Below are 24639 nucleotides of genomic sequence, written 5' to 3' on the forward strand. Positions count from 1 at the left end.
TGCTTCCCCCCTCAGGAAATTGTAGAGTGATGAGGTCGCCTCTCAGACTTCTTTTTTCCAAAGAAACGCTAAATACAGCAGGAGAATCACCTCTTTTGACTGCTTGGCTAGCTGTGTTTAATGCAACCCAAAATGCAGTTTGCCCTCTTGGCTGCCAGGGCACGCTGCTGTTCACGCTGAGCCTGCTGTCAACCAGCACCCGCAGAGCTCCTTCTGCTGAGCTGCTCTCTGCCCATCCATCTCCCAGTCTGTGCCTGTGTCCAGCATTGCTCTGTCCTGGGTGCAGAACCCAGCATTTTCCTTCATTGAACTTCATGCCACTGATGATTGTTCAATGCTGCAATTTATCCAGATCCCTCTGCAAGGCCCCTCGTCCCTCCAGGAACCCAGCAGCACCTCCCAGTTTAATGTCACCAAACTTGCTGAGGATGCATCCACTCCTGTATCCTGCTCACTGATAAAAACCTTGGCCCTAGGACTGAGCCCTGGGGCCCTTGCTGGTAGCCATCCACCAGCCAGATGTAGCCCCGTTTACTATTAAGTGACACTGAACATACGAAGGTGTTGGTTCCACCACAGCTCAGAGCAAGAACGGTAATTACTGATTAGCATCAAGGTTGGCTCCAGCTATGCCCAGGGCACCATCTGGCCCCACGCAGCCTGAGAGCTCCACGCACAAACACTGCGCTGAGGCTGGCAGCCCAAAAAGCTCTCATTTCAGAGAGGTGATGCAGGGAATATTTGGAACTGGTCAGAAAATGGGAATAAATTTGGGGTTGCTTCTCTACTTGATTGGAAAAAGGCCTGCAGAAGGAAAAAAATTGCATCTCGGATCATTTGAAGCCTGTGCTGTGTTCACGGATCTTTGCCTTCAAGTGCTTCTACTTTGAGTTTTACTCACTCTTTTTTGGTAAAACAATAGTAGGTGGGGCAGTTGCTTCACTTTATGAGGATGTGATTGTACGTCACGGGTTAAACTGCTGCAGAGGAAAACCAGCCTGCTCCCCGCCAGCATGGCTGTGGCAAGATCAGAACGAGCACAATAAACCCAGTGCCTGAGAGGTGAGTTTTGGAAGGAAATGTAGCAACGAAAAACAAACTTCCTGAGGCTGCACAACACCTTACCTCCACCCAGCTCGGAGACAGCTGTGGCTGGAGCGGCGCCTCTGTGCTAACGGGTTCCTGCTCCAGGCTCCCACAGCGAGAGTTCCTCCGTCTGAGCGGGCTGCCGCGGGCTGGCCGAGACACGGGCACCTCGGCCACACGACTGAATTGAGCCCTTCCCGGCTGGGAAACCAGCGCGGAGCTGGGGCAGGACGCAGAACTGAACCGGGTTTGTCTCAGCACCTGGAAGTCACGTCGTGTGAAGCCCCAGAGCAGAGGATCTGATCCTGCTGCACCCTCCTGCCCACCCACACGCCTGTGTCTGACCCAGCACCTGGCAGTAGGGGCCTGGCTGCGGGTCCCCCTCTCTGGCGTGCTCTGCAGGCCCCAGGTACAACACGGAGATGTGGAGATCTGCACCCTGCCTCACCCGGAGCTGCGTGCTGTCCTGATGCTGGCCCGTCTCCATACCAAGGGGTCCAAAAGGCTCCTGTCAGCAGGGAGCGGAGCTGAGGCCTCTCTCCTCACAGAGCTGTGACCATCCTGATGGTGACACTGCTGGCTGTTCGCTCAGCGCAGCCGGGCAGGTCTCCAGTCCCAATTTCTTCCCGAGGAGGGGATTCGTGCTGGCTCCCCCTGCTCCTCCAGGTGAAGCTCTGCTTTCCCCCGTCCTGCTGCCTTGCTCTGTGTGCTCACAGGTCGCCTGCCGGGCGCATCCTGAAGCTCCTCACAGCACAGCAGTGCCAGGCTGCCCGGCTGGGTGCAGCCCTGCTGCAAGCGGGGAGCTGTCAGGCTCAAGGAATATTTCTGGCCAAAAAGCAGGGGAAACCGTGAGAGCGAGGTGGAGGCTTGAGTCACGGACTGAGCTGCACAGAGCTGCCTGAGTCCTGCCAGGGACAAAAAGGCTGTGCTGCTGCGACTCCGGCTCTGAATGCCTCTGGGCTACAGCGTAAGTCGTGAGCATCCTACCCGTTTCGGGGGTGGTTCTTGTGGGATCTGGTCTGTAAGGAGAGAATACAGATGGCAGAGTCTAATCCCCCACTGCCTGGCTGTTTTGCATCACAACACTTTGTGCTAACTTTCCGACCCTGAGCACTGCTCCCTCGGTTGTCCTGGGGCGACGTTTTGCAAGGCAGTGTCATAAACAAGGCGGCCAAAATAGCCCAGGCTAAAAATAGCTCTTCGTTCCCTTCTTTTGGATGGAATTTCGGTTAATTCCTTGACCCAGAGAAATCTGCAGCAATGCTGCTCATTAGGAGAGAGAGACAGAGAGAGAGAGAGAGGGGCTGCCTTCCTGCAAGCTCCGGGGCTCGCCCTGCCCCGGCACCACCGCAGCGCCCGGGCAGATGGCACGAGAAGGAGGGACCATAGTCAGCACGCAGAATGACTCCTTCTTCCTTTGGTTTCCTCTCACCATGAGCTTCCTTTTTCTGCTCACTTGAGCTCAGTTGCACTCAACCCACAAAGACTTTATGCAGTCTTTCAGAGAGCCACCAGCCTGGTGCACAACTGGGCAGCTCGAGACCTGCTCTCATCCTGAAGAAAAAGGGGTTTGGGTTGAGAAGAGCTGACCCCGTATTTGAAGTCATCCTCCTCTCTCCCCTCCCTGCTGTGGTGGGGGAATTGCCCTGGTTCAAGGTTTTTTTCCTGCTTCTGAGGAACCTGCTGTGTTCAGGGGTTAGAAACAGCTGGCTCCAGATGTGGTGTCAGGGAAATGGCCAAAGACAGACAGGGCCAGTGCCTCAGCTGTGAAAAATGTGTGCGATACTGAGAGATGGACAGAAGCTGGTGTGAAACGGGGACCAGGGATCTGACCCGGTGTCCCCTGGAAGATGCAGAGGACAGGAGGCAGAAATGCTGAGAAGAGCAGGAGATGACTCCGGGGCTGGGATGGGGAAGCTGCAGGAGCAGTACTGAGTCCTCCGTGGGTAGATCACAGCTTTGGCTCCAGCTCTCAGCAGCAGCCTGCCTCCCACCAGAAGAAACACGCCACTATTTCTGCGCCTCATTCGGCCGGCTTTCCAGACACTAACCGGGAAAACGGGGTAACAGTAGTGGGTGTTTTGGGGGATGCAACCACCACAGATAACCAGGAGAAGGAGTTAGAGCCATTCCTGAAACTGCTCCTTCCTTCTGCCGCGGTGCTGTTCGGCTTGGAGGGGACAGCGGGCCCCCTGTGTCCCTCAGTGCCACCTCCCCTCCTCCTCATGCCTTCATTTCCACAGCATGGGGTTGGGGACAGGCACCATCGACCCCCTCCTCTGCATAGGGGTCGGGACCTTTGCAGTGCCATGGCCCCATGTGCCCCTGTGCCCCTCTTGTGCTGGATCGTGGGTGGAGAAGGCACCAGGGCACTCCAGCAGCGTGGCTCAGGCAGGGCTTGGGGGAGCCCAGCACAAAACCACGTCCCCACAGCCAGCCCAGCTGGCCCCCAGCTCCCCCTGAGCAGGGAGCGATGCCTCCCGTCCCCATGGCTGCACAAGGGAGTGGGGCAAGTCATTTGGGGAGGGGTTGTTGGGCCACGGCCACCTGAGGTCCCACTGCAGCAGGTCCCATGGGTCTCACTGCATCAGGTCCCATCACAGCAGGTCCCATCGTAGCAGGTCCCATCACAGCAGGTCCCATGGGTCCCATCACAGCAGGTCCCACGGGTCCCATCACAGCAGGTCCCATGGGTCCCATGGCAGCAGGTCCTGCCGTGTGCCGGGGCGGAGCCGTCCCTGTCTCAGGTGAGCTGTGCCGCCCGGCCCTGCCTCCCGAGCAGGAAATGCCGGGCACCGGGCACCTCGACACGCCGGGGCTCGTGCCCCCCAGCTCACCACCGGAGCCCACGGTAGGACCGGGGCCCTGGGGAACGTCCCTGACCTGCCCCGGTGCTGGGGCCAGGCCCCCAGCGAGGTGTGGAGGGAGCAGCGCTGGGGACGATCCCTTGGGGGCTCCGCAGCACGCTGCCCCTTAGACCCCACATCCTGGAGGCCACGGGGATGGCAAACCTTTGGGTCCCAGCGTGTCTGGGACCCCCGTGCAGCCCCACCACGGTCAGGCTGTGCCGGTGGAAGCCCCGCTGCCCTCCCTCCGTGCCCATGGGCAGGCACCTCGCCTCGGCACAGCGGCTGGGGTTTCTCAGGGTGCTCACCGTGCCCAGAGCCTGGCGTCACCCTGGGCTCAGGGCAGGTCTCCCACCCGCCTGGGGACGGTGCTGACCCCGAGCAGTGTGGGGCACGTCAGTGTTCGGGGAGATGGGGCTGGGGGCGGCCACGCTGCCTTGGCACCATCCTCAAGCCCCCGGCTCACACGGGGCAGCGCTGGGCAGGGCGAGCCCCCGTCCATCCCCTCACCCTTCAGAGGTGCTGCACATTCACCGCCTGCCTGGTTTGAAGCAGCAGGGAGGCAGGAGGGTGCCCCTTTTTTTGTAGTGGCAGCCACTTTTCCATCGCCCGGGGCGAGGAGGAAGGAGGACAGCGGCGGTGGGGATCCCCAGGGGGTGTCGGCAGCAGCGGGGCTGCGGGGCCGTGCCCAGGCTGTTGGAAACACGCTGGGAGTTCTGTGCTGTGCTTCCCGCTGGCCCTGGCGGGGCGGCTGGCTCTGATTCTGTGCCAGGCAGGAGGCAGAGCCCGCTCGGTGGCCCTGCCCCAGCGGCACAGCTCACCTGAGGTTTGCTTCGATCACGCACAGACAGGCGGCCCTGGTACCTGCTGCCTCGTGGGCAGCTGCCCGGGGAAGCTCTGCCTGGTTTGTGGAGGACACGAGCTCACCCGGGTGCGGGCACCTGGAGGGAGCTGCGCTGTGCCAAGGACCCAAACAGCCCCAAAACGCCCGTGTTTTGGGGCACCCCGTGGCATTTCCCCACGGAGCAGCCCCAGCAGCACCGGCTGCTGCAGACACGTCCCCTCCCAGCCACGGGAGGACAACGGGACACAGGCACGGGCTGGGTGCTGGTGTCTGCAGCCTCTGGGGCCTGCAGAGCTCCCGTGCAGCTGGGTTTGCAGAGCGCTTTCCCATCCCGCTGATCGAGAAGGGATGGTGTGGGCCAAGGAAAAGGGTGCTGTGCACAACACGGCCCCTCCACGGGGGTGTGCACAGCCCTGGGGTCTGCAGCGCTGACACCCCGCTGGCAGTAGCCGTGCTGAGACAGGGCTGGGTGCAGGACAGGGCATCTTCCTCACCTCATCCTCCTCACCTTCCTCTGCTCTGGGGGCAGCAGGGTTGAGGTGAGGGGAGGGCTCAGCTGGCTCCGTGCAACCGCTTTGCTGCTCGGGGGCTGGTAAAGCAGCTCTCGGGGGGTCCTGCATGGACGTCTGGGCCCTGCAGGCTGCTGGTAACGTGGGCTGGGCTGGGCTGTGCGTCCGGGGCTGGGATTTGGGATTTGGGAACCCCTCTGCTGCTGGCTCTGCTGCACCAGACCCCACCAGGGCTTTCGGACACCCCCAGCCCTGCTCCTGGCTGCTGCAGGCTGGGGGTACAGGGAGCTCTGTGCGGGACCCCCAACCCATGCCCCATGTGGGGGCACCACGGGCTCCTGTGGTGTGAGTCCTGGGGGACCCCAGAGCACATTTGGGAACCCGAATAAGAGCCCGGCCCTGAGCCCTGCCGAGGAGCCTCACGGAGCCTGCAGCCCAGGGCCAGCAGCCCCCGACACCTCGCTCCCCTCCGCAGGTGAACATCTTCCACGAGCAGGGTCCGACCGCCGGCCAGCCCTGCCCAGAGCCCCCAGCCCCACCTGAGAGCCCCCCCCGGGAGACCTGGTCCGGGAGGTACGAGTTCCTGCTGTCCTGCCTGGGCTACTGCGTGGGGCTGGGCAACGTCTGGCGCTTCCCCTACCTCTGCTACCGCAACGGAGGAGGTGGGTGCAGCGAGGGGCCACGTCCCTGCACCGAGCACTGCCCGAATGGGTGCAGGGAATGTGGGTGCTGGGGGGGGGGAACGGCGTGCCAGGGCCAGGGGCTGCGCTCCCTGTGGGGAGCACACGTGTGCCGGGGGGCTCCAGGCTCCTGGCACTGCTGCTTCCATCCCACTGCGAGGTGAAGGATGCTTTGTGGGTGCAAGATCCGTGCCGTTGCAGGCAGGCAGGCGGCCAAGCAGGGGGAATGACCTGTGGCAGGACAAAGGGCAGGCTCGGCACGCAGCCTGCCTGCTGTAACGCCCCAGCACGCGGGGCTGCCCCGAAAGAAACCTCCCCAAAGGCTGCTCACCAGCCCCTCGCTGCTTCTGCCCCTCTGAAATCCCCAGGTCGTTCCTCCTGCACCCGGACCAAGGCCCCTCTCCCCGTGTCCTGGCACTGCCGTGTCTCTGGGCTTGCTGTGCTGCCTCCTGGCACCTCTCCGTGCCACCCCACTGACAGAGGCCCTGCACCCATCCTGCCTGGCCCAGTGGCCTCTGCCCCCATCCCCAGCTGCCCCCAGCACGGGGGTGTCCCCAGCCGGCCCCCCTCCATCCATCCCTGCCCGCCCCGTGGTGCTGTGTGGGTCTGGGGCTGTGCCAGCAGCTGGTTGGGATGGGGCTCAGCAGGGCTGAGCTTTGCTCCTTGCCTCACGCCAGGAGGAATTTGGCCTTTGGGGCTGGGCTCGGGGTGCTGCCAGCAATGGGGCCGCTCGCTCTGCTCCAGGTGCAGGCGTGGGGCTCACTGCAGGCAGGAGCGTCTCCCCCTTCCCCTCCTGCGGCCCCAAATGTCCCAGTGCAAGGGCCCTAAAGCCCCCCCAGCCCCCCAGACGCCAGCCCAGGCTGTCCCCAGCCCCCCCAGCCCGATGCCCACAGTCCTGGGCACTGCTGCAGCACCCGGGGCCGCCTCTCCACCACCCACACACCTCAATCCCCCTGGCTCCTGGCTCGGGTCCCTGCTGTGGGGCTGACGAGGACAGCCTGTGGGACACAGCCAGCAGCCCCTGGGGGTTCCCTGCTCCCCTGTGCCCTGCCCAGACTCGTGTCCTTGCTGCGGGTGCGGGACCACACATCTGCCCTCTGGGGGGCTGCTGGACCCCGGCACAGCGCCCACCGTGCCCCTGACCCTCCACCCTTCTGCTCCTCCCAGGCGTCTTCCTCATCCCCTACTTCATCATGCTGTTCCTCACGGGAATGCCCCTCTTCCTGATGGAGCTGAGCCTGGGGCAGTACGGGGCCGCAGGGCCCATCACGGTCTGGAAGTGCTGCCCCATCCTGCGAGGTAGGGCCGGGGCTGGGGCTGGGGGCTCCTCTCCCTGCACCCCCGCAGCCCCCGGGCAGGTCCCTGCTGAGGCAGCCCCTCTCACCCCTCTGCCCTGCCGCAGGCGTTGGCGTGGGGATGCTGCTCGTGTCCTCCCTGGTGTCCCTCTACTACAACGTCATCATCGCCTGGACCTTCTACTACCTGGGCTCGTCCTTCCAGAGCCCCCTGCCCTGGTCCTGCGATGCCCCCCGGAACGCGGAGCTCTGCCAGGTCGGTGTCCCCAGGCTGGGGCCGCGGGGCCAGACGCTGCAGGGGGCCTGGGGGGGGCTCCCTGGGGCCAAACTTTGCCTGCAGCAGGAGAGGAGGGGGCGGATGGTTGGGCTGGGGCTGAGCCAGGGCCAGGAGGGTGGTGGTGAGGGTAACGGTGACGGTGACCTTGCTGTGTTGCAGAACGCATCGGGGAGCGCCACCCACACCAGCGCCAGCGAGGCTTTCTGGAAGTAAGTCAGGGGGGACTGAAACTGGGACGGGGCTGAGCCCACGGGCAGCAGCCGGTGGTGCTGGAGGCTTTGTGAAAGGAGGAGGGGTGGGCGAGGACGCTGCGGAGGAGGCGAGGGTGCCCTGCAGCAAGGGGACTCCCGGTGCCGGTGCCGCGCTCTGCATCCCGTCCCGCTGACCCGTGTCCCCGTGCCGCAGCGAGCAGGTGCTGGGGGTGACGCACAGCTCCGGCCTCGGGGACCCCGGCCCCGTGCAGTGGCCCCTCGCCCTGTGCCTGCTGGCGGCCTGGGTCGTGGTGTTCCTCTGCATGCTGAAAGGCATCCGCAGCTCGGGCAAGGTGAGCAGCGCGCAGCTGGGGCGCGGGGGCACCGCGGGGGCTTGGGGCTGCCCCACGGGCAGAGTGGGGCTGAGCGCTGCCGTGCCCCGTGCAGGTGGTTTACTTCACGGCCACCTTCCCCTACGTGGTCATCCTCATCCTCATCATCCGGGGGGCCACGCTGAACGGCTCCCTCGACGGCGTCCGCTTCTACCTCTCCTCCGACTGGAGCAAGCTGCAGAGCGCGCAGGTAACCCCGCGCCGGGGCCGGGGGCCACAAACCCTGCGGTGGTCCCTGGGGTGGGGGCAGTGGGGCCGGGCTGGGGCCCCTGCAGCCTCCCTGCACTCGTGCCCCAGGTGTGGAGCGATGCGGCCTCGCAGATCTTCTACTCCCTGGGCATCGGCTTTGGGGGGCTGCTCTCCATGGCCTCCTACAACAAGTTTAACAACAACGTCATCCGGTGAGCTTGGGGCAGGCGCTGGGGGATGTGGGCTGGTGGGGCACAGCCAAAGCTGGGGGGGGGGAGAAGGGAGGTCCAGGCCATGGGAATGTGTGGACCTGTCCGGGTGCTCCTGGGTCCACCCCTGCCCCATGCACGTGGGGTTGTGATGCCCTCCCCGGCAGGGACACCTTGGTCATCGCCATCGGCAACTGCTGCACCAGCTTCTTCGCCGGCTTCGCCATCTTCTCGGTGCTGGGGCACATGGCCTTGAAGAAAGGCGTCCCCGTGGGCAGCGTCGCCGACTCAGGTATGGGGTTGGGGAGGGGAGGACACGTGTGTGCCATGCCAAGGGACATCCCAGTGCAGCTGAGTTCACCCAGCCTGGTCACCTGCTTGCTGGGCTTGGCCCTGCCATCACAGTTATCCTTCATGCTTCCCCTCGTCCCCCTCACCCAGGCCCTGGGCTGGCGTTCGTGGCTTACCCCGAGGCGCTCTCCCTGCTGCCTGGCTCCCCGTTCTGGTCCATCCTCTTCTTCCTGATGCTCTTCACGCTTGGAGTGGACACTATGGTGATTGTCACCCTGGGCAGCCCCACGTCCTGCCCCGTGCCTGGCCTTGGGGTGCCAGGTACACCCCGTCCTGGGCACGCAGACGGCACGATGTGCAGAGACTGGGAGCACGAGGCCAGGGCTGGGCTCGGGGTTATGGAGGCTCCTTGTGTGGGGCTGTTCCTGGGGCAGCCACGTCCCATGGGGGGAGGCTGATGGTGATGGTGACATTCCCCCACCGACGTTCCCCATCCCCCAGTTTGGGAACATCGAGGGCATCACCACAGCCATCCTGGACGAGTTCCCGGCCCTGCGTGAGTGGAGGAGGAAGGCGCTGTTCCTGGGCGCGCTCTGCATCTCCTTCTACCTGCTGGGGCTCCTCCTCATCACCCAGGTTTGTTGGGCCCCAGCACCCCCATCCTGCAGCACCCACCCCCTTGGGTGACACCAGGGTGGGGGGCGGGGATCGGCCTCCTCTCCCCTTGGGCCTCCGCACGTGTCCCAGGGCAGGAGGACAGAGGCCGGCGAGTGCCCTGGCACGGGCGGTGGCCCTGGCCGCAGGTGCTGACCCCGTCCCTCCCCACCTCACAGGGAGGCATCTTCTGGTTCACCCTCATTGACACGTACAGCACCGGCTTTGGGCTGGTCATCATCACGCTCTTCATGTGCCTCGGCATCTCCTTCTGCTACGGTGAGCGGGGCCGGGGGCTCGCTGGAGCCGGCTGTGTGTGCGCTGGGTGCACCCTGTGCCGCGGGGTGGTCACGCCTGCGTCTCCTCCGTGTGCCTGCAGGCATCGACCAGTTCTGCCAGGACATCAGGGACATGATCTGCCAGTGCCCGTCCTGGTGCAGCCACATGCTGGGGTACTTCAAGCTGTGCTGGGTCTTCTTCACGCCCTGTCTGCTGCTGGTAAGCATCGGGCGCTCACCCGAGGCTGAAGGTTGAGGGGTGATGAGCTCCTCTCCCAGCCTCCCGGAGCGGGGTTACCCCAGTCCCAGTGTCCTGGGCCCTTGGTGGCTGTTGGAGGTGGCTTGGGGTGGCCTTGGCCCAGCTCCCTGTGGTGCTGCGCCGTCCCCTCACTCCTGACCACGCTGCCCTTGCAGTTCACGCTCATCTACACCTTCCTGGAGATGTACGGCGTGCCCCTGCGCTACGGCTCCTACACGTACCCGGCCTGGGGCACGAGCCTGGGCATCTGCGTGGGCGTCCTCACCTGCCTGCAGGTCCCGCTCTGGGCCACCGTGGCCCTGTGCCGCGAGTCGGGGACGCTGAGCGACGTGAGTGTGCGGGAGGAGCAGGGGCACGGGGACGGGGAAGGGAATGGGGTCACAGAGGGGCTGTCCTGGTGCTGGGGGTGGGAAGGGAGCGGGCGGCAGCAGACTGGAGGCGATGCTCTCCCGTCCCCAAGAGAGAAAAAGGGCTGAAGCCACGGAGCCTGGATGAAAGGTGGGGTCTGAGCCCCTCGGTGGCCGTGTCTGCGGCTGTGCCCTTCCCGCAGTGACACTGCCCTGTGCCCTGGGGGGGGCTCAGGGCAGCCCCTGCTCACCCTTGCCCACCTGCAGCGCATCCAGAAAGCCACCCAGCCCCTGAACTCCTGGAGGGCGGCCGGCGGCCGGGACGTGTCCGCGGAAGTCATCAACGTGCCGTTCACCATCACCCTGACCAGCAGCGACTTCTCCGCGCAGCCCGAAAGCAACACCTAGGCTGATGCCAGTCCCGGTGCTGGGGACGCCCAGCCGGGGGCTGGCTGCTGGTGCACGAGGCTCCCCATCACACGGTCCCAGAGGACATTAACCACTGATCCCAGCACGTTTTAATTCTCCTTCCTGGAAATGCTCTACATGCTCCAAAAAGTGTTTCTAAAGGACTCTCCGTGAGCAGCACCGGCTGCCAGGCTGTGCTCCAGCCCTACCCACCTCTGGGTGGTTGTTGTGTCCATCAGAGGTTTGGGGGCTGCTGTGCACGTCCCTGGCCCTGACCCAGCGCTGTCCCGGGGGGCCAGGCTGGCGGCAGTGCCCCTGCCAGTGGCAGCCACCTTGGGCAGGGACCCAAGCACAGGGGGCTGGCACGGCCAGGGGCAGCTCCCTGGGCACCATCCTGAGCTGGGGGCAGAGCTGGGGTGGTTTCGGAGCCTCAGGGGGCTGTGAGCACACAAATGTGTTTGCTTGTGCTGCAATAAACAGTTCTGCAGCCCACCACGATGTGCACGGCTGGATGGGCCATGGGGACGAGCCCACGCACGCTGCTGCCTGCGGAGCTGCAGGGACCCATCCCGCAGGGCCTCATCCTGCTGCCACCCCTTGGGGCGCAGTGCTGGGCTGCCGGGGGGTGCGGGGCGTGGGCGTCCCCCTGGCTTTGGCTGCACACGCAGAGGGTGCGAGCGGGGTGAGGTGTTGGTGAGGGCTGAGCAATGGCCAGGACGTGCCCGTCCTCTCCCTGCTCCTGCTGGGCTCCGCGGCAGTGCCGGCAGGACGAGGCCGTCCCTGCAGCAGCGTTACTGGGGCAGCACCAGTGGCTCCCACCATGGCCTGGAGGGAGAGGGCTCCGAGGGCACAGCACCGGGACCGCAGGGCCCAGGCACCGAGGGGACCCCCACGGCTGCAGGGGGGTGAAGAACGCGGCAGGCGCCTGCTGGTAAAATATACTACATGCTTTATTGGATTTAAAAGTTTTATGAAATGACCAAAAAAAAAAAAAAAAAAAATCAAGAGTTGGCAGACGCGTCAACAGTTGCCGCTCAGTGGATCTCCAACCCCTTCTCCAGAAAGCATCCGCAGGTCTCCGCCACCGCGAGCAGCGCCGCCGGCCCCGGCTCCAGCCCGCAGCCCCCGCGCCCCGGGGGGGCTCCGTGAGGCCTCCCCGGCCCTCCCGGGGGTCCGGCTCCGCTCCCCGGCCGGCTCCGGCCGAGGCGGCGACAACGCCGACGGCGGGGGCAGAGCAGCCCCCGTCCACCGCCCCCGCTGCCGGGACCCCGTCCCCGCTGCCGGGAGCAGCCGCGGGGAAGCGCAGGCACTTAGTCATTTAGAGGAATTTTTCACTTATCTCAAAGCAACAGTGTAATTGTCTAACTACCACCTACGAAACGAAAAACACCTCGATAGCCCTTCCTGTATTGTCAACATACATGAATATATTACTCTGGCATAAAGCAAGGCCCCGAGGGGCTGTTGGCATCCCGCCCTGCCTCCCTCCCTGCCCCTCCTGGACGTGCGCCTTCCCCTGCCGGCAGCGGCCGAGTCCCGGGTGGCCTCGGGGTAGCAGCTGCCTCCCAGGACGGTGCCGGCGGCCAGGGCCAGCGGCTCGGCGTGGACGGGGCGGTGGGAGCGGGACCTGGGCTTGGTGGAGCTCCGGCCGCGTCCGCTGGGGGAGGGCAGGGGGCAGGGGCTGGGGCTGGGGCTGGAGGGAGAGGATTTGGCCCCGGGACGGAGCAGGGCTCAGCCAAGGGCAGGGGCAGGGGCCTCCCCCTTAGCAGCTGTGCTGGGGAAGGTGCCTGGGGCAGGATGAGCCCCGCAGCCTCCCAGGGAGGACAGGGGAGCAGCCAAGCCCCGGGGCAGCACCCAGTGGTCAGAGCCCGGCCTCAGGGCAGGGAGGCTGCTGCCAGGTCCTGGTGAGCACCCTCCACCCACCCCAGCCTGCCCCAGCCCAAGGGCAGAGCCCCGGGCACGCACCGAGCCCCACGGGCACGCACCCAGCCCCACACCCCCAGCCTGGAGGCTGCCCCCCAGCTTGGTCGTGCCCCGCACCCCCCCTCCGAGCTTGCCCTGGGGACGGATGCCGTGGCTGTGTGTTTGCACAGCGCCTTGCAGAGAGGTGGCAGCAGCGGCTGGCCCTGTCCCGATGCCCCTTGGGGATGCCCCGGGCCCTTCCCTGGTGCTCACACCCTGCTGAGTGCCAGCCGAGCTCTGGCCCTGGCCCTGCTCCCCCGGGCAGGGAAGCAAAGACAGGGGCAGGAGGGGGCTCCTCTGTCCCAGATCCAACCCCCACACCACGGATGGATGCCGCTGGTGCCACGCGCCCGGCGGGGGGAACGCTGCCCAGGGCAGAGCTGTGAGCACCCCGCGGGCGGCAGCTCCCTGGTGCGAGCGGGAGAAGCTTCAGCAGCGCGCTCCTGGCCGCACGAGTACCAGCAGGGGCAGGGCCCTCCCTCGCGAGGTATTGTACTTGCTCTCGCTTATCAAGAGCGCACAAAGAGGGCATTCCCCTTCCACCCTGGGGGCCAGGGTGCAAGAAAAGTGACTCATAAAGGGGAGGAGAACGGCTGCGGCGCCGGCCCCACCGCCGACACCTGCGGCACCCCCTGCCCGGGCTGCGGCACCCGGCGTGCGGCACGGCAAGGCTCCCGCCACCCCGGCCATCCAAACAGCCTGTGCAAAGGTTGGAAGAGGCAGAAGAAACAAAACAAAACAAAAACAAAAACACAAAATAATAATAAAAAATAAAAAAATAAAACCACATTGAAACCAAACCCAAATGCCGTGTGGCTGAGCGGAGGCAGGAGTAACTGGAAGCCATGCACAGCAAAGCTGGGGGCTGCGGGAACAGGGAGGGGGGAAAGGGCGGCTGCTGGCTTCGGGGGAGCGGTCGTCTTCTTGGTTTCTCAGAGATCAGGAAATAAATAAGTCGAGGTGGCTCCTCCCGCCGCGGGTGCTGACACGACTCGAAGGGAGGGCGCCCGTGGGGGCCGGGGGGGTGGCGCGGCGCTGCCCCCGGGCCCAGCGGGTCGCGTCCGTGCGGTTCCTCCTCCTCCTCCCTCCTCTCTCTACTTCTTGGGCTTCTTGAAGATCTTTAGGGGGAACTTCTTCTTGCTCTGGCCGAGGTCAACCTCGTCGCCCGTCAAGCTGCTGTCCTCGTCCCCCGGGCTCTTCTTGGCAGCCAGCTGCGGGATGCGGGTGCTCTTGGCGCTGTTGGGCCGGCAGTCAGAGATGGGGGAGGGGGTGTCGGGGTCGGTGGAGCTGGGGCTGTGCGACCGCGACGAATCCGAGTGGCTGTGCTTGCCGGCCGTCGGGTGGCTGATCTCCCCGAGGCTGGAGGACTTCTCCATGCCGTGGTTCACCGTCATCATCTTCTTCATCACCATGGGGCTCTCGGCCGGGCGCTCCGGCAGAGCCCCCGGCGCGGAGGCCTCGGCGTGCCGGCTGCCGCCGTTGGGGGTGGGCGCGCCGAGGGCAGGGTGCGCGGGGGCAGCCTCCTCCACGGACCTGGTCAGCAGGTTGGGGCGCGCCGCCAGCAGCTTGGGCGCAGCGCTGGGGATGCGCTGGTGGTCGCTCAGGTGCGGGATGCAGGACTCGGAGTCGCAGCGAGTTAAGTCTCTGGGGGTTGAAAGGCGGAGGAGGACAGCTCGTTAGCGCCGCTCGTTAGCGCTGCTCGCACCGCGGACCCCCCCCGTCTGTCCCCCCCACCCCCTCGCCCCCCTGGCCCACACGCACACAGATGCAGCAGCTGAGGGTGGGGGCTCGGCAGGGGAAGCCCCCAGCAGAGCGCAGCACGCAGCCAGCCCACGGCCCCTGGGGATGCAGGAGCGGGGCTGGGGCCTGTCCTGCTCCCGCTGCCTCCTCCTGCTGGTTCTGCTCCTCCCCACCAGCACCGGGCGGCTGCTGGTGGGGGCACCCCGGGGACGGGGCCTCACCCAGCCCCACACGAACTGTCTGAGGCGTGTGGCACAGCCAGCCCTGCCACACCGCCAGCACCATGCGTAAATCCACGGCTCGGCTCCTGGTGGAGCCCGGAGGGACGGAGGCTCCAGCCCACGAGGGAGCAGCAAGTGCTCAGCCTGGATGTGCCAGCAACCATCGGCAGTGCCCTCTGCCCCCTTCCTGCACTGTATCCCACAAAGCAGCCGGCTCACAGCGTTACACAGCTCATCCCAGCCACACCAGGGCCGGGTTTCAGGGCAATTTCACCAGAGGCTTCTCCAGACCCTCAGCTTGCATCTGTGTGCGCTCCCCGGCCGGCCCCGCTGGCTCAGGCCCGCAGCCCGGCCCCTGCTGCCCAGCGGTTTGTGCCCCCAGCCTGCTGCCTGCTCGTGGTCCTCAAAGGCAACGGGGCGCCGCTCTGCCACCCCCAGCACCTCCTTCCCCAAGCGGGGAACGGAGGCAGGAGGGACGGGAAGCCGCAGCCCCCATCGCCCCACAGCGCTGCTGTGCCCCGGCCCGACGGCCCCGTGGTCCCTCTGAGAGCTGCTGGCGTGCCCGTGCAGGATGGGTGCAGCCGGATGGAGCTGTGCTGCTGCCCCACTGCCTGCCCCACTGCCTGCCCCATGGCTGCCCTCACCCCTTGCAGTGCCACCAACGCCGCCTGCAGGGCACGCAGGGGCTGCGAGGGGTCGGTCAGAGCCACCTCTCGTCACCTGCACAGGCTGGGGGCAAGGAACACGGAGCGGAGAAGGGAGCGGAGAGGAGAAGAGCAGAGCGGAGGGCAGGGGAGAGGGTGAGGGAGGGGATGGGAAGGCGCTCGCCAGCTCGGGGCCGTGCTGCCCCCGAGAGCAGACAGCTCGGTGCGGCCGAGCCCCGAGACGTGGCCATGCTGTGCCAAGCTCACCGCCCGGCCCGGGTGATGCCGTCAGGAGCAGCACCAGAGCTCAGAGGGAGAAAGGGGAAGGCAGGACGGGACGAGATGCCTCCACTACAGAGCCGGTGAAGAAGGAGAGCTCCAGGCAGCACCAGGACTGCACTGGTGGAGAAGTGGCTGCAGAAACAGAGCACAAGGAAGGTCACCTACACGGCTGTACCACTGTGAGGTGCTTGCAGAGGGAAGGGAGGATTATCCTCACAGCATCGTCCTTCGTCATAGCAGCAAGGGCATTTTGGAACAAACCTACCAAAAAAACTTGGGCTTTTGTTCCACAGCTCCACAGGAGTGCGTGGAGGAAAGGAAAAATCTCACGGATAGTTAGAAAAATCTCACAGATAGTTAGAAAAACCTCACGGATGGCTAGGATACAGCCCGAGATCCGCTCCGAGAGCCCAGCTGCGGAGCCTGCGTCCTCTCTTATTTTAACAGGAGGAAAACAGCCGCAGGCATTGCTGGAATAGTCCCTGCCTTTCACACACACACGGCCGAGCCCATCTGCCATCCAAGCAGCAGGGCGCTGCATCCTCAAGGTTAGCAGCGGGCCGGGGAGCGCAGGAATCGAACAATTTGGATGGTGTGAAATCCCCAGCTATTCTGAGAGAGAGCTCTGGACGCGGTCCAAGGGAGACAACTGCGATGGAGGCACCGATGGAGACACGAGCTCACGGCTCCGGCCGCTGCCAGCGGATGCTGCGGCCGCCCAGAAGGTCACTTTCATGCAGGGAGGAGTGGATGCAGCTCCGGGGTTTCACTGGGATAACGGGGCCCACGGGCAGCAGTGACGTGCCCTACAAGTCGGTGGGGCTGCACATGGGCCCCTTGTGCCCCTTCCTCGCCAGCCCCCGTCCTGGAGCAGGTCTGGGGCGAGCTCAGCACATGGCAGCAGTGCCCCGTGCTGCACACCACGGGCAGCGTGTCAGGGCTAACAGAAACGTGTTTAGATTGTAACCTGCTCAGCTGAAATTCAGAGTTTTACCTACACCCGAGGATGTTTTTTTCCTGTAAAACCAACCCAGAGCTCCCACTGGCTGCCGTAAGCACAGAGGTGCCTGGAGAGAGTCCGTGAAGACATTCTTCTAAACAGAAGTGAGATAACAGCAAATACAGCAGAAGTTAGGGATCTCAGATGACTTCACAAATGCCTCATTTATGAGGAGGGCAGGCTTTCTCCTCGCTGAGATCTGCAGACAGCCATTAATTCACCCAGAGTGCCTTCGCCTGCCTTGCACAAGGTCCTGACAAGGGACAAAAGCGGCCGCGCGGTCATGGCCGCGGAGAAAATGACGACAGCAGATGGAGAAACATCCTCTGGTGGTGGAGGATTTTCTTCCTCTGACTGCACACGCTGGAAACCCGATCCCGGACAGCTGGTCCCTGCCTCGCAGCAGGGGTACGGCTGCCTCTGGCTGGTGCCGAGGACCGGCCGGGAGCTGCTCCCCGGGCACGCCACGGCCACCGCGTCCCTTCCCCGGGACTGCTCTGATAACAGGAGACCCTCGGCACCAAGGGGCTGGCAGTTACTTTGTGTGGGTCCAGCTCCTCATCCCAGACATCCACGGCTTCCTTGGGATGTCCCAGCCCAGGCCAAAATGCTGGGTTTGCCACCGTGCTTCCATCCTCCATGCACAATGGGGCTCAGAACAGCCTGGCTCTGGCAGAGGTCAATGCTCCGATCGCCACAGTGCATCTGGAACATCCCTTCTGCAAGACGGACCTCTAGAGTCCTCTGGGGCTGTGGAGCTAGAGAGAGAGCTAGGCAGGCCCCCAGGAGAAGGACCTGAGGGGCACAGGATGTGTTTCCCTGCAGACTTTACGGGCTGTGGGCTCCTGCTGAGAAGAGACCTTGTTGGACTACAATTTCTTCTTCCCTTGCACTCGGGCTGGCTGTCCACAGCAGGACTGAAGGAACTGATGTCAGGAGACACCATCAGGCATTCTTCAGATATCCAAACGGTGCTAAGCTAAGCCTTTTTATCCATAATTTATCCAGTTATAGATCGGGAATGTATTCCCAAAGGGAGGGCAGATGTGCCACACGTGGGGACACGACCCAGCTGCGTGCTGACTTGGCCGGAGGCAGCACAGAGCTGGGGATGCTCCGGAGCCCAGAGCAGGGACAAGAAGGGGAAAGATCATGGCCAGTGGGCCAGAAAGGGCCGGCACGGACCCTGCTGACTTCCAGGAGGCTCCTGCTCCCGACTCGGGGCCGCAGGCTCTCCACAGGACACGCCGGGCACGGGGCAGGGGCTGCATGGCACGGCAGGAAGGTGCCTCCAGACAAAGCACTGCTGCGTGCAGCACAGCTCCCCAGAGGCTCCCCCCTCGAAAGACTCTGAGCTGACCATGAAATCAGAGGGCTGGGAGCCTCGTTTCATGCTTGTGAACGTCTCGGCTGTGCTGCAGTGCTGCCTGCTTCCTTTCCCGTGCAGCCAGGCGTGCTCACAGCCTGTGAGGAGTGAGGCTGGCCGAGCTCGACTGCCTGCAGGCTGATCTCTGCGCTGCTGGGGTTTTCTCTGCCCCCTTCCTACCTTGCTGCTCCACGAATCCAAACTGCCCACGGTGAATGAGAGAGTGAGGAAATGGGATGCACTGCGCTTTGCAAACAAAAGAAGCAAAAGATGGCAGAAAGAAGGGCTGGTAATGATGGAGGAAGGGGGGAGAGGACAGGACAATATAGAGTAACTACTTCATTTTCCTTGACCGCAGCCCATCGAATGATTTCCTCCGGTGGGCTCCTGCTGCCTGCTAAACCCAGGGGACAGGCTCCAAGAAACCGAGCGGTGCTTCAAGGGCGTTGGACGTGACCGGGCTGCAGCAGGGCTCAGTGCTGTGGCCTCCCAGACCCTGCTGCCTCCGTGGCTCCCTGCCTCCCCCCGGGGTCCTGCAGCTCCCAGCTCCATCCACCCGCCCGGCACCGGGCAGCAGCGGCCGCGCAGGAGGCAGCACCGAATTTGCTGCACAGCTTGATCATTGTGCTGTGACAGCCAGAGGCTCGGGAACAGCCTCTAATACACAATTCCACCCGTAATTTCTGCCCTTCTGTTCTAGGAGAGCTGTGAATTACTGTTTTTACCAGATCGCTGCCACCCGGCTTTTGCCGTGGCTGTCGGCTCCCCTCCCCGCTGGAAAAGGGTCGCCAGAGCGGGGGGTTTGGTCCTACAGACCCATCTCCACCCCGTTTATCCACCGGTACCACCTAAAGCAGGCACTGGCGAGCAGAAACCTCTGTGCACACAGCACCCTCCAACCCCTCTCCCTCCCAGGGACATCCAGCCCCCTCCATCAACATTTATAAACACACATCAGCCTTCAAAACCAGAACAGCTCTGACCTTATTTGCACCGGATCCTCTGAAGCCAATTGCAAAAGAGAAGCAGACAGTGAGGAGTTGGTGACAGTAACTGGGAGGCCACGCACCGGCCGTGCCTGCAGAGGACGTCCCTACCAGGTTAGCTCCGGGCAGATTTAGCACCACCAGGCACAGCTCGTGCGCAGGACACGGGGAGGACCGGCCTCCGAGCCTTCCTCTGGGGGAACGGGCTGTTTGAGACAAGTTTCTCGTGAGGTCTCGCCAACATTTGAGTCTGCTGGCCGCAAGAGCGGCTGAACTGATCTGATCCAGCAGTCCAAAACACTCAGGGCAGCGCTCTTCCTGCCCAGGATTTTTGTGGGTTCTGTTTTCATCCTTGGCAGTGACTCCCTGGAAGGCTTTTCTCAGCCTCAGATTCCCATCTGTTCTGCTCGCCAGTTTGGGAGGCTGCGGAGCTTGAGGGATGTTTATAAAGGCCTCCGAGACTGGTTGTACAAAAGAGAAATTAAGAGCAATATGTTGGCTTGCGCTGCGCCTTGCCTGCACGGCAGTATTTTTATAGGGATGCATCTAAGCAGGATCTGCTAAAGATGCAGTTGGGCAAAAATTTAAAAGCAACAACGTTAAGAACCCGTTTTCGTACCCAATTCTTCAGGTTTGTTTTCCATGATGAATAGAGAATGAGGATGGATTTTGGGGTCTGCTATTGTGTAGCTGGATCAAACCTTACCCCAAATACTCCTATACTCTGCAGAACTACCCGCACTGCTAAAATCCTGCCGCAGCAGCTGCTCCCTCCTCTGGGAGCAGAAAGCAGTCCTGCCTGTGGGTGAGCAGTCAACAATGAGGTCCTGATAAGCTCCTAAGTGCCGGTGGGGAATAAGGAGATGCTGGTTATTCTCTCCTAATGACCTCTCAGCATCATTGCCTTTCCTAATGGGGATCCCAAAGCCACGCCGCATTTCCCTCTGCCACTCCCAGGGGAGTCTGCAGCACCAAGACTTTAAGCCGGTCAGCAATTAAGCATCTCTCTGATCAGGGCTCAGCTGAAAAAAAAAGTGTTTATAGAGCTATTTTTGAAACAGCAGTTTTGAATCAGCCTTCGAGCTCCCAGGACAAGCCCCTTGTACAGACAGGAAGGCCGGCTGTAAACACGGGCTGCCTGACATGAGAAGTATTCCCAGCTTTTATCTGTCAAGCTGGGACAGCCTCAGCCGAATTCAAATTGGCAGTAATTCATCTAAATTGTAACTAGGCTGCTTCTCATAATCCCCAAACAAGCATTACTGAATTAACCAAGGTGTTGCTCTTTACTGTCCACCTCAGTTTCTCCCCCCAGAACAGTCCAGAATGCTTTAATCTGTTTGTGACTGCTGGTGGCTTTACACAACTATTCGTAGCCTGGGGCTCAGAGACTGCTCTGCTGTCAGGCACCCTCAGGCAGACCTGCTTTGAGACACAGAAGTTAGCGAGAGAGTCGGGCATCCGAAACAGAGGCTGTGCAAATGACATCGAACCGGAGATGTCAGGAGAGAGCCTACAGCTACGGGGAGAAGTTCCTACAAGTAAACGGAGCGATGTACAAGATGCCAGGACAAATGAGGATGTGGTGACTGGGGATGGTTTTCTGTCTGGATACAGAAATGTGCGAAGACGCTGCCCTGACCTGCTTCTGCCATGACAGAGCTCCGGTTGTCTCCCACGTGCGTGCTTCCTGTTCTGAGGGCAAGGACTATTTTTAATTGTACAAAGGAGAAAGCAAAGAGCAGAGAGATGACGTGACGTGGCCACAGCCCCAGGGCAGCTCTCTGGCAGGGCGCGGTGGGATTCCCCCGTGGACAGGCACAGCCCCTCTCCCCTGCCTGCTTCATTCAGCACCAGCACCTCCGCGCCTGCAACGCCCCCGAGCTGAGAGCACTCACTGCAAACACTGCTCCAACCTCAGCTGGGTTTTGAACCAAGCACCCCGAGGGATGCAGGCTCACACAGCGCTCTGGAGTTGGGTAAAAAAAAACCCGACAGCTGCCACGGACCTGCTCTGGGAGAAGGCCACCCAGGGCCACCCAATAGACATCACCCTCTGCTCGGGCCACAGAACGTCTCCAAACATCTCGTGGGATTGCTGCTTCTCTGGCTGCCCCAGTCCTTCCCATCTCTAACGTCAGCGTGGAGGTAACCAGCTCCTCGGGTCCTGCCTGCACACAGCGAGCCTCCCTCCCTGGCTGTTACCACTGAGAGGGAACGGACTGAAGGCAGCGACCCAGCCGCGAGAAGCTTCACCTCCTGTTCTCACTACCCAGCTGTTCCTTAGCCAAGCACAAAATGCCTCGTCCCTTCCCAAAACGGAGGAGGTGAAGAGTCACTCTGAAACACAAATTTCCTAAATGCTGTTTTTTGCCTCTTCTTAAAACAACAGCACAAATTGTAACCCTCCAGCAGCTCTGACTACTTGCTCACAGTACCTACCCGTTACGTTTCCTTTGCAATTTGCTTGTGAAGACCCCAAACAAGTCAAGGCTTCAAATAAGGTCAGTGTTTGTTTGATTACTTGTGTTACCTTTGCTCTCCCAGGTGCATCACCCAAGGACTGACTTATTAAGAGGTACCTGGGTGCCCAGGAATTCTCATTTGTTGAGCTACAGCTGAACCACAGCACCTCCGTGGTTTATGCACCCACTGTGGTCATAGGTATGGGAATGGGCCACAGAGCACTCGTCACAGAGTCCACTTGCATGGGGGAGAGGTTGAAGAATCAAAAATGTGGATAAATAATGAAACAGAGGCCCAAAAGGAAAGGGCACAAGGAATCTAGGAGAAAGGGCACCCCAGCAAGCATCAGCTCTGAGACACAGCAGGCAAGGGGGAGCTAGAAAAGAAACAGCAAAATATACCCAAAGCTCTCAGTGCGACAGCGAACTCCAGAGGTGACATCAGGAGGGGGTAGATCAGGGGTGGAGTCCATCTGAAGGAAATAAGAGGTGGTGGTGTGATGGTAATAGATAGGGTGGACATGGGAAGCAGGAGCAGGTGCAGTAGTGGTGGATGAGGAGCAAGAGGTGGCGGTGGTAGCAGATGATGGGCTGGTGCCAGGAAGGTCGGAACTGAAAGACTGTCCAGAGGAGAGGCTGTGCATTCGACGGAGAGAGACTCTGCCTGCCAGGTAATGGGCAGGCTGGCCCGACTCATTCTGGCCTTGCACGTAACTCTCTACCAACCTCTGAGATCCGTGGGCGTGCTGTGGGTCCACCAGGCGCTGGCGAACTGTGCTGGGCAAGGCAGGAGCTGCAACGAGAGAAAGGGGAGAATGCTGAAGGCAGCTGGAACACCCCGCCCGTCGGATCAGCAAGGCAAAGCTGCCACCCACGGCCAGTGCTACGCATCACAGCACCATGCCTTCTGTCCCCAGGACACTCGCTTGGGCCACTGCAGCCACCCCACCTTGTGCTATCGGTTATGCTGGTTTAATGCGGAGGAAGCATTAAAGCTGCTGCTGCTGCTGCTGAACATGCCAGATTAATGACCAGCCCATGAGAAACTACGCTTGGCATTCCTGATATAGGTGCTTTCTGAACACCTTATCTGATCATCTTGCTTGAAGCAGAAACTCGCTGCATGATTCATCCTACCCAGCTCTACAGCAGAGCTGCCACCCAGCCTCCTTCGTTGTAAGCGTGAAGTCGGCAGGCCTTGCAGGGCATGATTCATCTCGTCCTAACACAGGCATCCACACCGCTCACAGGCACTGGGCCCTGGCTGTACCGCTTCTCCTCAGCCTAAAAAAGGAGCCTGTGCTGGCGTGGTCAGATGCAGGCACCTGAAGTCGGCGAGGCCAAGCCCAGCGCAGGAGCTCTGCGCCGCTCTAACTCCTGCAGTGCCACCCAGACAGCCCCCAGTGCCACCAAAAGCACAGCTGCGAGGTGCTTTGTATTTAGGGGCAGGAAAGCCTCTGGGAAGATGCAGAAACCTCTTCGACTTGCACCCTGCCTGCAGGGCAGAACAGCTGGGCCGTGTGGCAGATACACAGAACTATTTATGAGCTGGGCAGACGCAAGCTTTCATCACAGCAGACACCTGAAATTATAGGTCTGGTTCAAAAGCGGTGCCCCTTGTTCCCAAGCTGTTTCACAAGTTGGCTCACTGATCAAAGAGACGCTCAATTTGAAAAATATTGCTCTCTAAATGCAAATCCATCGTGGTTCAAAGGAACAAATTGGACTGTCTCCTTCGGAGAGCACTGTCACCAGTTAATTAATAGCTTTTACGATCACAGCGATCTTTTTGGCCACGTAGCTGTACCTAGCAGTAACACGGGGCAGAGAGCTCAGCCCGTTACCCCTGCCCTGACCCCATACACGGAGCTGGGCCTTTGGAGAGGCAGAGGGAGCCTTCATGGCACAGAGCCCTCTGAGCAGCCGTTTAGATCAGGCAGAGTATCACCCACTGTTAGCTGAGGATTCAGTGGCCTCGTCACCATCTAAGCCACTTGCTGCCACTTCCATACAAGATGTTCCACCTCTTGTGGGAGATAAGGTGTTCAGGGCTGGACAGGTGGCGTAAGAAGTAAATGTGAAGATGGTTAAAAAGGTGAACAGACAGGTAAGCTAAGAAATGAAGTAGAACGAGAGCTCTTTTGGGAATCGAAGAACCAGCTAATTGCTGCTAGAAAAACTACAGCTAGGAAATACGGAGCTGCTGCTGCTCAGCTGCACCCACGGAGACCGGTGGGCTGCAGGGTCACCGCTGGGATGGGCTTCAAGTGGAAGAAGGGACAAGCAGCAACAGAACGATGGAGTCACAAAGGTTGGGAAGGCTCTCCATGATCATCTGGTCCAGCCAGCAATAACTCAGCCACCTTCGTTATTTTCCCCTTCCCAAGGTTGATCACAGTTTCTCGTAGGGCCTCACTGCTCGGTTTGCCAACTCTTGCTTTTACCACACGGCCACCTGCAGATCCTTTGCGGGAGCTCCCTACCCACAACCTTCACTTCCCATTTCAGATTTTTTTTCTCCGAACAACTCCTGAGCTGAAATTAAATGAAAATGAGTCACAGGGACTCCGAGTGGAAAAAAAAACTGACAACCTCACCCCAGTGGGAACCACCAAAAAACTGATCAGAGGAGGTGAAAGGGAGAGCGTTAACGGGGCAGAACTGGAGGATGTTCAAGCTCTCCTGCCATGACTCTGCAGCAGCAACGCTGCCAACTACGGCATCACGGCCAGGAATAGCACAGCAGATCCCAACCTGCCTGCTGCTGCTGAGTGTTCACACAAAACAGAGAAGGAGCTCGGTTTGGGGGGCTAACAGGGAAGCAAGCTCTACAGAATAATGAACCGGGGGAGGAGGGGTTGATTTCCACTCTGGGTTTCTGCCTTTCTCTCCTGGGACTTATTTTGTTCCTATTTTTTTTTCCTGGCATTACACTCCTTGTTTACCACGTTACAGCTTTGCACTCTCCTTTTGCGTGGTTTACCTTGCAGTGAGCTCAGGACCAAGACCTTGCCTCCCCCGCTGCACGGCCTCGCACAGCCGCAGCACACGCTCGTTTCACAGCAATACGATTTTATTCCGGACTGCACATTTTACAAAGGTCACCCAAATAACCTGCTCTTAATCCTGCCACCACACAACTCCCAACCAGTACCGATGCAGAGCCTCTCCTGCCACAGCACACACTCTTTTCCTCCACCACACTGATGCCTGCCCGT

The 24639-nt window shown here is 61.6% G+C and overlaps 2 protein-coding genes across 4 annotated transcripts in view; one reads left to right on the forward strand and one right to left on the reverse strand.

Annotated features, from left to right (window-relative positions):
* Positions 1 to 3871: 3871 nt before the first annotated feature.
* LOC311220442 (sodium-dependent proline transporter-like) lies at positions 3872 to 10755 on the forward strand (the record flags this gene model as incomplete). Its single annotated transcript, XM_084303978.1, has 15 exons — positions 3872 to 3937; positions 5761 to 5947; positions 7133 to 7264; positions 7368 to 7516; positions 7697 to 7746; positions 7943 to 8081; positions 8176 to 8310; positions 8418 to 8521; positions 8686 to 8810; positions 8960 to 9072; positions 9311 to 9445; positions 9643 to 9742; positions 9843 to 9961; positions 10156 to 10329; positions 10615 to 10755. 15 exons carry the CDS (start codon positions 3872 to 3874, stop codon positions 10753 to 10755), a joined length of 1869 nt encoding a protein of 622 aa, XP_084160104.1.
* Positions 10756 to 11683: 928 nt separating this feature from the next.
* Positions 11684 to 24639, reverse strand: part of STIM1 (stromal interaction molecule 1) — an 84905-nt gene continuing 71949 nt past the window's right edge. Inside the window, exons 11-13 of one of the 3 annotated variants that reach the window (XM_084293926.1) lie at positions 22148 to 22214; positions 21824 to 22041; positions 14224 to 14361 (exon numbers count right to left, since the gene is read on the reverse strand). In XM_084293926.1, the coding sequence (XP_084150052.1) occupies positions 14354 to 14361; positions 21824 to 22041; positions 22148 to 22214 (293 nt within the window). In that variant the 3' untranslated portion in view covers positions 14224 to 14353. Of the gene's footprint in view, positions 14362 to 21823; positions 22215 to 24639 lie in introns of all 3 variants that reach the window. The other 2 variants (XM_084293925.1, XM_084293924.1) reach the window with 2 other exon arrangements.

Source organism: Netta rufina, assembly GCF_964035555.1.
Source record: "Netta rufina genome assembly, chromosome: 1".
NCBI lineage: Eukaryota > Metazoa > Chordata > Aves > Anseriformes > Anatidae > Netta > Netta rufina.